Genomic DNA, 12,135 nt, shown 5'->3' with positions numbered 1-12,135 from the left:
TTTCCTGGAGACTGTATGGCACAGTACAAGGAGCAAGAAGAGTTTGGAGTGAAAAAATGCACTTGAGTACAAAACCAAATATGACTGTTTATTCCTGTATCTTTTTATGTTTAGTTTCCATATTATGGCCTTGGACTCCGAAACACCATCCATTTCCCTAACAGTAGCATCAAGAAGTGTACTTCTAAACACAAGCTCCTAGGTTCAGAAACCAGTATGAAGACTTTAGTTTCAATTCAAAGCATTCCTGATCACAGAGGAAATACACTAAGCAGGTGCTTAAATCCTGCCCCTACACCATGTCACGTTTAGATGATATTCCCTTCTGATTTTCAGTTAAGTTTTACTGGTTTGGCTGGGATAAAGTTAGTTTTCTTCACAGTAGCTTGTATGGTGTTATGTTTTCGATTTGCAATGAAAACAGTGTTGAAAACACAGGTATGTTTTAGTTATTGCTGAACAGTGCTTACACAGCAAAGTCCTTTCTGGTTCTCATGCTTCTCTGCCAGCAAGTCAGCCAGGTGTGCACAAGAAGTTGGGAGGGGACACAGCTGGGACAGCTGACCCTAGCTGACCAAAGGGATATTCCATACCATATGACATTGTGCTCAGCAATAAAACTACGGGGGAGTTTTACCAGGGATGCCACTGCTCAGGGACAGGGTGGGCATCAGTCGGCTGGTAGTGAGCAATTGTTTGGGGTTTTTTTTGCATCGCTTGTTTTTCTTTGTTTTGTTTTCCTTTTTTTCCCTCCTTTTTTTTTTTTTTTAACTTATTAAACCATCTTTTTCTCAACCCATGAGTTTTCTCACTTTTATCCTTCTGATTCTCTCCCCTATCTCAATAAGGGGGAGTGAGCAAGCGGCTGTTTAGGTGCTTAGTTGCCTACCAGGGTTAAATCACAATATGAGGTAAAGAGCTTCAAAATTTCTGAAGGACAAATAAACTTACCTTGTCCAGGTTCATACTGATTTACAGTCAGTTGATCAGGTTTATGTTTGATATATCCCTGCTTCAAGCACTTCTCTAAGAATAGGTCACAAATTTCAGGAAGACCTAGTTATAGAAGCAAAACAGGATAGCTCTTTACATTTTCATCCTTTCTTTTTACAATAAATATAGTAACTGGACAAAATACATAGAAACAGCTTTATAGATACATAAGGCCGTCTTTAATAATGATCACTCTGCATTTGCTGTAACACACACATCAGAACTGGGGGCCTGATCTGCAAGTCCAATATATTTATAACATCTCACAATTAGAAAGGCTATTCCTCCAAAGCCTCTGCAATCAGAAGCAGATCAGGTCCACTCCTTACAAATGCAAACTGCACTATCTACACATAAATAAAAATCATATCAAGTCAGAGGCAAAGTTTCCACCAACTGCAGTAAAAAATTTGCAGTCAAGAAGCAAAATTATGCAGAAAGTCAGAAGTTGTGCAGAGAGCTCTCTAAAAAATTTACCCCCTAAAAATCTGTTATTGAATTAGATTAAATATCACCAAAAAATCTGCTGAAGATAAACTGGTCTTGAAACAGGAATGAAAGTTACAGTCCTTCACTGAATCTTTGGTTTCCTATTTTACCTGAGGACTTCACTGTAAAATTCTGTTGGAGTTTACACCCACAAACATGGCAGTAACAGCCCTTTCATAATCTATTGATTTTTAGTTTTTAATTGTTCCCCCCCAATGAAGTGCTTATGATTTTCTCACACATAAAATATTCTAGCTGTGAGACTAGAAAACAGCTCAACTATCAATGCTTTTATGATTATATAGCTTCAGTGTTAAAACCACAATATAACCAGAATCCTCCTGTTGGAAGCTACATTCACCCCAGTACACATCCATCACCTTAAACACCTTCAAGTTTTATAGGAATTTAACTCCTCTATTTTACTATTTTTAAATCTAAGACTATAAGATGACTCACTCACTTGGCTCTGACTCACAGCTCTCAACTCCAAATAAGAGTTATTCAAACCTTTTCAAAATTGCTTTCACTCCAAAGGAAATTTTATTTTGGTGTGCATCCAGCAAGCTTCAAGCTGCTCAAGATAAATATACACAGCAACATACGTCACAATCCCCAAACAAATGAATATGTGATTTGTAACACATAATTGTTTCATGAAACAACAGCTAAAAAAGAATGACAAGTACAATCTCAAAAGCCTTATTTGACTGGACCTCAAAGGGCAGCAACCCCTGGCTGCAAGTGACTGGAAAACAAGCTTCAAGCACTCACAGTAATTTGGAATGGATCCCATTCAAAAGTACTGTTCAGTGTGTGCTTAAGATACAGTGAAGGCTGTCCTTTCATTAGAATCTCACCTGTCCTTTAATTAGAATCTCGCATCCATATCTCAGTGAGGCTTAAAGGCTCTATATAATGGTTCAAACGTCAGTGAAAAATAAGTATAATTTAATAGGTAAATTCTCACCTCCAGGTAAAGGTTTGTCTTTATCAACATTGTTGTTATCATAGCAAAACTCATATCCAAAATGTTTTACTCTTCTATGCTTTAAAGTCTTCTGGGCTGTAAAAACACACAAGTTTAAAGTAAGATTAGACTACATAAAACAGTATAGGCAATTTGCTATGCTTCCCTATTCCATCTGACCTATTAAACCTAAACATTCTTTAATTAACAGTAGAAACAATGTGTGTGACCCTTGCTCTTCATGGCACACGCTTCTTCTGCCTTACTACCTTTTGTATTTACATCAAGCATCACATTCACGACTGTTTGAAATCAAACTGATAGTGTTTTTGTACATGCAAGAAGTAGAGAGTATCAGTTTTCTTGAGCCATGTTTAATGCATCTTTATTCTTGCCCTGATTTCTGAACTTGCACTTGATTAATATCCTATGGATACAGCAGGATCCTTCACTTTCACCAATTACCAAGTTACATGTTAGGTAAGGTCAATATAACCCTTTGTGTTGTTCCAAGGCACAAAATTTACACAGAAACCTTGAAGTTAATTCCAAGAACAATTAATTTATCAAGAAACTTAACTCCACAGAGCTCAAGTGAAAGCACAAAAGCGTCCGGAATATGCGTCTCACTGACTTCTTTTTGACTTAAGAGAAGACACAGCTCCTCAGTTGGACATCAAATTACAAGGGTAACCTTCACAGAACAGTCTTGTGCTTGGCATAAGACACCTAAAACAGACTTTAGTTGCTTCTGGATGCAAGAATATTATTCAAGTAAATCCATACCAGCATATCAATTCAGACCACTTGCCCCCAGGAGTTTATCACTTGCAATATAAGACCAATTTCTAAAATACTAAGAACAAATACACAATGATTTCAAACAATACGTTTACCAAGATGTAGACTCCTTGTAAACTGAAACTGTAGGAAAAAACAGCATAAAAGTATGGAAGGTCTGGATTTCTATGGTTTTGCCCACCATTTTGAGTATCTTCATCTCCTATCCAGTCAATACTTTCCAACATCCTCCTTTCTTCCTCTGGAGAAATAATCTTTTCAATGACCATTAGGCCTGGAGGCAAACTTGTAGGAATAGCATTCTGCCAGAAAACTAGGGTGTATGGAAAAAGAGAATACTGTCACTGTTTAGAGAAAGTAAAACCATGTGTTCCCTATAGAGATATTTACTATGTATGAGAATATAGTATAGCTGTAGAAGTATTTACTTTAATGATACAATGGAGCCCTCATTGGGGTCTTATTTGCTGAATGAATGATCCCTTTTTGGCATGACAAAACAGGATAAGGCCCAAGTTTTGCATCATACAAAGTACTTTCTAAAAATTTTACTGCATAACACGAACAAGACTCCACACTATTCAAACGCAAAATCACTTGTGATTTTCCTGTCAAAATAATGGTAAAAAGAATTTCCCAATCACTTCAGGTTTCTACCTGCATTTCACTTTAATTTTCTAGAACTTTGGTGATTTACCAAATCACCAGATTAGTCTGTCCAGAAGCAATCTGTAATCAAATATGGAGGAGTATAATGCAATAGCTAGGTGAACACAAAATGTTGGTGATGTAGGGACATTCAGTTTGCTATCCTAATAGCTTAAAAAGCTATTTGCTGGCAAGATGTACAGACCAACACCAGGAACCCTTTTCACTAGACACTACAAAAGCTCATAGAAAGAGCAACAGTTCTTGTACTAAATAGCTTATAGCTATTAGCTTAGCTATAGCTTATAGCTTAGCCATAAAAAAAGCCTGGAGAGAAGGGGAGAAAAAAGCCAGAAATCTTATTGTGCCTATTTTCCTTCTTGGAGTTGAGATAGAGATCGCAAGACTAAGGTCACACAAGAAATCCAATGAACTGTCCAGAGATTTCCTGGGTCCCAGTTTAGCTCCTTAAACACAAAACCTTCATGTGCAGTACTGAATGGTCTGGAAACTACCTAAATCCTTTTTCCTTTTGCCTCCAAGTAAAGGAGTTCAAATTTGAGTATCCTATCATGAAATACAAGGACCAAAGATTATTTTATGTCCTGAATATTAGGTTCTGGCTTTCATTCTCTGTGTCTTACAAAGACTAGTGTGCTTTTAGCTATATTTACAACCTAGGAAGTAAAAGCAAAGGGAAGCAGTATGCAGGAAGCTGGATATATAGGAGAGCAGAAAAATTATACCTTTTTCCACAAAATTAGCATACAGAACAATGTTTTGGCCAAAGTCTTCCAGTGTTACTTCTTTTCCATTAAGGGCATCAAAGGCTTTTTTGGCTTCTTTTGTTGTCCCATATTTCACAAATGAATATGGTTTATTCGGTGGCATTAAGAGTGTTTCCACCAATCCATACTCTTCTACTATCCTGAGCAGTTGGTGTCTACTCATCCCATTACCGAGACCAGCATTGGCAATAACCAGGCTCTAATTGAAGAGGAAATAGAGAATTAGTGATTACTGTTGGTTCATTTAAAACTAACACCCTACCAAGAGAGCAGCTCTATAAAGAAAAATTAAGTAAGTCTACGAGTACTCTTTTATGTATTCTACACAAGATATTTACATTTCAATGAGCTTGGTATATGAGGCTAAGGCAACCTTTGTTTGCCCAGCACATATTCTGGCAGACAAGCCTGCAACCTCTACCAGAGATACCTCCTCCATTAATGTGTGTAGTTACTATTACAAGAGCACTTAAGCTTCGAACTGGCATGTGCGTGTCAAGTGTACTGCAGGCAAACGGTGACACTGGCACACGTAATTTTGGAGGTTTCTAAAATGGAAATTTTCCAGAGACCTGCTACCACTAACAAAAACAAAACAGAAAAACCTTTGAAGACTGTGATTCCTTTTAAGAAAGGTTTTCTCATCTTTGCTAAGGAGTCTCTCCAAGCACAGAGAGACTGATATTCCCAGTCCCACCTCATGTCCCCCATACATCATGTTCACCAAAAAAACCCAGCAGCCTCTAGAAACAGAGCATCTAGTTCTGCTCCAGCACTCTTATCTGAAAATTCTCCCTTATTTTTATAAACAAAAGGGATTTATGTCCCATCCTTAGTTAACACAGATTACTTCATGCACAATGCCTAATTGCTTAATTCTACGCTTTCATAGTGATTTATGTCCAAAATTATCATAGAGTATGCAGTTTGTAAGGACTGTTCCTGGTTTGCCAAATGTTAGAAGAAACAACAAAACAGCACTTTTCAAAGGACTATTTTTCAATAAATAATCTTTAAAAATACATAGGCCTTTTCAAAATAAATGAACAAGTTCTTTTGACATCTAAATAGCTATATGCCATAACTGGATGTTCAAACTAATCATGGTGGCTGAAAGATGTTTAAGTCCCTTTTTAAGGCCAAATGAGGAGGCAGTCTTGAAGTTTTGATGGAGCTCCAGTGACTCCAAACAGCTAGCAACAACTTACTCAAATTGACTCCATGTAACACCTTTCCAGAAAGCTTTCAGACAATCTTTTCCTTAAAGTCTATAAATGTTCTATGACCTTTTCTGAAGGCAGCTGCTAAAGTGTTCAATTGTTTCAAGTGATAGCATTTCACTTCTCTAAAAGACAGAAAATTACATTTAAAACTGAAGAGAAGGATTATTTTTAAAAAATTTATATAGTGAGCACGCCCAAGGTACTGCTGTGATTACGCCTATTGCGATGGATCTGTTAACGCTTGTTCTTAGCACTGCATCAGGCTGTCCATTACTGATCACGTTTTTCAAAGGTGACCACATTATTAATGTTATTTTCTAGACTGTTATTAATCATACAATCATAGAATCTTTTAGGTTGGAAAAGACCTTTAAAATCATCAAGTCCAACCATGAACCTAGCACTGCCAAGTCCACCACTAAACCATGTCCCTAAGCACCACATCTACACGCCTTTTAAATACCTCCAGGGATGATGATTCAACCACTTCCCTGGACAGCCTCTTCCAATGCTTGACAACCCTTTCAGTGAAGAATTTTTTCCTAATATCCGATCTAAACCTCCCCTGGCACAACTTGAGGCCATTTCCTCTTGTCCTGTCACTTGCTACTTGGAGAAGAGACTGATACCAACCTCGCTACAACCTCCCTTCAGGTAGTTGTAGAGAGCAATAAGGTCTCCCCTCAGCCTCCTTTTCTCCAGACTAAACAACCCCACTTCCCTCAGCCGCTCCTCACAAGACTTCTGCTCTAGACCCTTCACCAGCTTCGTTGCCCTTCTCTGGACACGCTCCAGCACCTCAAGGTCTCTCTTGTAGTGAGAGGCCCAAAACTGAACACAGGATTCGAGGTGCAGCCTCACCAGTGCTGAGTACAGGGGGACAATCACTTCCCTAGTCCTGCTGGCCACACTATTTCTGATACAAGCCAGGATGCCATTGGCTTCCTTGGCCACCTGGGCACACTGCTGGATCATATTCAGCCAGCTGTTGACCAACACCCCCAGGTCCTTTTCCACCAGGCAGCTTTCCAGCCACTCTTCCCCAAGCCTGTAGCGTTCCATGGGGTTGTTGTGGCCCAAGTGCAGGACCCGACACTTAGCCTTGTTGAATCTCATACTACTGGCCTTGTCCCATCAATCCAGCCTATCTGGATCCCTCTGTACAGCCTTCTTCAAGCAGATCAACACTCCCACACGACTTGGTGTCATCTGCAAACTTACTGAGGGTGCACTCGATCCCTTCATCCAGATCATCGATAAAGATATTAAACAGGACTGGCCCCAATACTGAGCCCTGGGGAACACCACTTGTGACCAGCCACCAACTGGATTTAACTCCATTCACCACAATGAGGGGAAGGGCCACACGTGTAGAGGAAACGCAGAGACTCAAACCAGTGCTTTCACTGGCTGTAGGCACTTCATCTACGAAGACGGTCACTACACAACAGCAGCATGTACAGCAACTGATCACATTCTCCTGACTGAGCAATTTAAATATAATCAGACTCTTGCACAAAGCCTGAAAGCATTTTCTGTATTCTTGACACAAGTTTATCACTAGCACTATGATTTTGTTTTGTACATCACTTATTCAAATATTCTGTCACCAATGAGCATCTTGCTGGACCCAAAAATTACTCTTTTGATAGATTAGATGAATAATTTGTTATCTGGGGCAGTGTTAAGGGGAACAAATCCTGGATTACAGACCCATTGCCAAGCAACACTAGAAAAACACAGGCCCTGCTCCAAAAAGCTTAAGACATACAGAAGACTGCTGGGTCATTTTAGCATATGCTCACATGGTGTGAAATCTGAGTGAAGACTAAGCCAAATTTTGTTACAAAAGAGGATAAAGCTTTAACTGATATTTCCATATTTGAATGGGAAGGATTGGCAGGATCAAGATGAACAAGGCTAGAGTAAATCATACTGTTCTACAGTGCTTCAAGCTATTAGCATCTCCCCACAACTGACGGAGCGAACTCTAAACCCTATCTCTAAATTCTTCCCTTTCTGTCTGCAAGTTCCTGTCGCTTAGTTTTTGCTACACCAGTATCTGTGAGGTCACTCTCTGATCTGCTGTAACTCTATTGTGGCAGGAAACTACAGATCAAAAAGCTGAGTAGTTTTCTGTTAGGCTAGGGAATAAAGTGGCTTATGGTAAAGTTCATGGAGCATCATAAGCAAGCAGAATTCCCTCTTATCTTGTCCCCTTTTGTGCAAGAGAAGAGAAAGTTGTCCCCTTTTCAACAGCTGCAAGTCAATCAGTTCAACTCCCACAGAACCACAGCCTAAATCAATTTAGGTGAAGAAAAGAATGTGGAAAAGATTTCTAAGATAGACATGTTTTTAACAGGGAGTTTAAACGAGACAAATCATACTTGATAAAGTATAGAGGAAAGAATGATACAAAAGCTAAAAGCCAGAGAAGAAAAGCAATCACACAGAGAAAGAAGAAAAGTTTATCTACTTCAACAAGGTAACATTTCCCGTGCTTTCTCCTCCTCCCCAAACCAAGGAACTACTGTTTCAGGTTAAAAAACAAACAAACCAAAAAACCACCACACACACAACCAAAAACCAACCAACAAAAAAAACCCCACACAAATAAAACCCCAACTTATCCAAAGGCCATCAAAGTCTCTCCACAGACATTAAACTGCTGAAGTACAGTTCTGCTTTGAAATCAAAGAGGCACAGAAAACCCTCAATCTCAGGAAGTGCATTTTGGAGGAGAACTGCATTTTAGACAAAGCATATGTGAGAACACAACACAGATATGCAGCATTTTCACACTACAAACAAAATCAGAACTGCCAGTCACCTGTGTGGCATAGGAGATGCACTCAATGCCCTCATGTCTCATCAATGTATGCTGAGCTCTGACCTGTTTCCTCAATACCTTCTTCTTCATTTTATGGACTTTCAAATGATTTTCGCTGGTTTTAACTTCCATGCTGGTGATCTGGGAAGCAGAAGTAACAACACATAGTAAATGTCCTGCTTGAAAAATTACATACTTCAGTCTGCTCTAGAGAGATAGCCTCCCCATCTCCTATGTCAGCTCTAGGATAGTAATAGGACTTTCGATAATTCCAGATTTTATTAATTATTTGGGGCTGACAAAACTGAGTCTGCAAAGTACAGTTTTCCTCATCTCTGAAGTTTTGTTATTAAACTCTCTTTTGTTAAGAGGATCCCTCCCAAAAATAAAGCTTTTTATAAAGACTGCTATGATACTGGATTTCATCTTCCCGTTTGTCTCTTCCTCTTCACCACTTTATTCACAATATCACTACATCCATTTGCAGTTTTTAACCTGCCTGCCCCTCCTGTTTTCACATAGTAGTTGCAGTTAATTTCCTTCTCTCTACAGTCTCTCCAGAGCAGAACAAGAGAAAAAAAATGTATGTGGTGCTGCCATGAGATTTGTATCATCTTAGCTTCTAAGTTATTCATGTCTCATTGAATCCTTGAGTTAGAGATAAACTGTTCCCATTTGGCTACTTTTTTCTAATTGCCACTTTCAAGTGAATATGACATTTGGCAAAAATTGCTTTTTTTGAGAGTAGAAAATTGTGTTCAACACTTAGATGTCCAAGAACTAGCAACCAGGATGCTCCATACCTTATTTGGCACATCTCCCAAGGCCAAACTTCACAGAAATCATATTCCTTTCATAACAAGGAATGGAAAACTGTGTACGTATATTAACTCTTTAATTTAGTGGCAACACAGCATTTACCTACCCATGAGTTACTTAAGGGTCACTGGCCTTCTCCAGGTTTTGTTGCATCTTTTGCCATTTCTGGTCTACTGCTATACTGAATACCTTCCCATACAGTATGTTCCTACATCCCTCTGAGCCTGCTTTTTTTGCCCTTCTCCCTTCCCACTTCCTTCAAACCCAAGGGAAGAGTCCAGACCTCACTTAAGACTACAACAAAGCTCCCAAACATTGATGTGGCTAGATTTCACCTTTCTCTTTCTCTCCCTATAGCATAATCCCTTACACATATTTTACGGGTTTCTTCTCTTCTTTCCCAAAAATCCTCCCAACAGTACAGGTGGACAATCCAACTGCAGTTGTCTGTCCTTTTCCATTCTTTTATTATCATTGATCTGATAACAATCCTTCCACCTCATCTTCTCTTCACCTCAAAAAAAAATGTTTTTGTTTCTGTTTTTTTAAGAAAAAAAAGAAAAGAAAAAACTATGCCAGCCACCACTATATTTAAATGTGTCAAATGCTTCAACAGTCGGTCATCCACTTGTATACCTTCTGGCTTGCAAGACTGCGTAGCTGCTTCCCAATACCTAAACTGCAGGCACAATCATGATAATATGACAATATATCACAGGAAAATTGTAAAGGTAAAAAAAAATTTCATATTAGTATTTGATGCAACTTGGTATTGAAGGACTTAGCAAATATTTTCTTTTAAACAAATAGAAATATACTAGCAAAATTGTTATTAAAAGAGTTGCATAAGAGCCATAAGTATGTATTCCCTGTAACTGCTGCAGCATTACCATCATCAAAATGCACAACTATTAACTGCACTGAAAGAGAAAAGTCTTTAAAGGGAATCAGAATGACAAAAGCACCCAGTGGAAATAACAGATTCTAATCCTCCAAAAAGAGCAGAATAAATACTGCCAAAGACGACTCAGTCTTTTGCCACTCCTTACCATTTGTGGTTCTTCCTCCTACGCTTGCTCTTCCCCTCCCAAACCTGATTTTAGAGCAGTCTCAAATGAATTAAAACACTTGTCAAAGAAAAGAAATTGGCAACAACAATTTCAAGCAAACCTTACTGGCATGGTAGGCTCCAACAATTCTATCCTGAAATGGTTTCAGATGCCTGCTATCAAGTTTGAGATGGTGCATGCATAGGCGTAACAGTTTGAACTCCAACCTCCTGGCCAAACAGCATTATTCAATGGGGGTTTTTTTACACATATCCTGACCACATAAATATCACATTTACATCTGAGCCTGACAAAAAAAACCTAATAAATTACATAGCACCATGATCCATCCTACCACCACTAGATTCTTGCCAGTTCCTAGGGTCTCTTACTCAGAGCTAATTCAAGCATAGCCATGCTAACATGCAACAGAGGCAAAATATATGAGAAGGAAATCTCACTAGTGACAAAAGTCTAACAGGGCACGGTTTCAGAAAAAGGAGGAGACTACTGAAATAATTATTTCATGTGACTTCAGAAACAAAGTGTAGAGGCTGAAAAGAGCAATGGGTTATTGAGCCAATCTTCCTTTCTGTAAAACTATTTTTTATTACAGACTTGTTAGCAACTGTCTCCCATTTCCCTTCAAACCAATAGCGCTCACTAAGGGCTTTTTGCATATTTTGTACTCTGCTTTTCTCCCTTCCCTTCCTGAATCTCTTGGTACTTTCTTAAATAATAATTTTCCCTTCTTGATGGCAGACCTGCACACAGTCCGCAGCTCACTCTTTGACAAAACCACGCCTGCTTCTGAAGACAAATAGTTCAAAATATTTTTCTTATTGAGGATTCTTCACTTAATCTCCAACTAGGGTTAAACACACAGAGAGCAACGGTCCCCTTAACCTTCATTAGTTAAATAATGATCAAGAAATCTCAGATTTGCTTAGACAAAAAAAGCACAGTGAGACACCAAAAAAAAAGACCACCCACACCACCAACAAAAGATAAATGCAAGCAAAGGTAGCTGAGAGGGGAAAAAAAAACCCTCATGAAAAGAGGCATGAAAAGTTTACATCAAGTACATTCCCCTAAGTGCATCCAATGGGTTACCCTTACCAGGATTCATCTGATTTGCAGGCTTGTTCAGCAAGCTTACCATGACCAAGCTGTCCAATTAACAGATTTGGTCCAAAAGGCTTGGCCTGCCCAACTTTATTTGCCATACACAGATGAACAGAGGCCAATAGCTTTACAGACTGCCCATGTGCAGGTTTTTATCTTCTGGGGGGGGGGAACAAGCAGTCTTAAACTACATCACAGGAAAGTATAGGAGAAACATCTTTGATTTGGTGAGGTGGGGTTACAGAAAGAGAATAAAAGTATGGGATGGGTTTACTCTTTGGAACCATGTGAATCTGGTTCAGAAGGAAAAGCATGGAGGCTATGTACCTCACCCATACCAGTCAGACCATTGTCATGCAGCCTCAGCAGAACAGACCCACCCAGAAGAAACGGATATTGA

The 12,135-nt window shown here is 39.0% G+C and overlaps 1 protein-coding gene across 2 annotated transcripts in view; it reads right to left on the bottom strand.

Annotated features, from left to right (window-relative positions):
* The window catches only part of ALKBH8 (alkB homolog 8, tRNA methyltransferase), a 56,363-nt gene that overhangs the window by 42,609 nt on the left and 1,619 nt on the right, over positions 1-12,135 (bottom strand). For both annotated transcript variants that reach the window (XM_072850602.1, XM_072850603.1), the window contains exons 2-6: positions 8,743-8,883; positions 4,648-4,888; positions 3,435-3,566; positions 2,453-2,548; positions 952-1,056 (exon numbers count right to left, since the gene is read on the bottom strand). In XM_072850602.1, coding sequence (XP_072706703.1) covers positions 952-1,056; positions 2,453-2,548; positions 3,435-3,566; positions 4,648-4,888; positions 8,743-8,883 — 715 coding nt within the window. The remainder of the gene's footprint in view (positions 1-951; positions 1,057-2,452; positions 2,549-3,434; positions 3,567-4,647; positions 4,889-8,742; positions 8,884-12,135) is intronic.

The sequence above is a fragment of the Ciconia boyciana genome, chromosome 1 (genome assembly GCF_034638445.1).
Source record: "Ciconia boyciana chromosome 1, ASM3463844v1, whole genome shotgun sequence".
Classification (NCBI taxonomy): Eukaryota; Metazoa; Chordata; class Aves; order Ciconiiformes; family Ciconiidae; genus Ciconia; species Ciconia boyciana.
The sequence above is the reverse complement of the archived record's forward strand: the minus strand, read 5'-3'. Positions and strand labels throughout refer to the sequence as shown.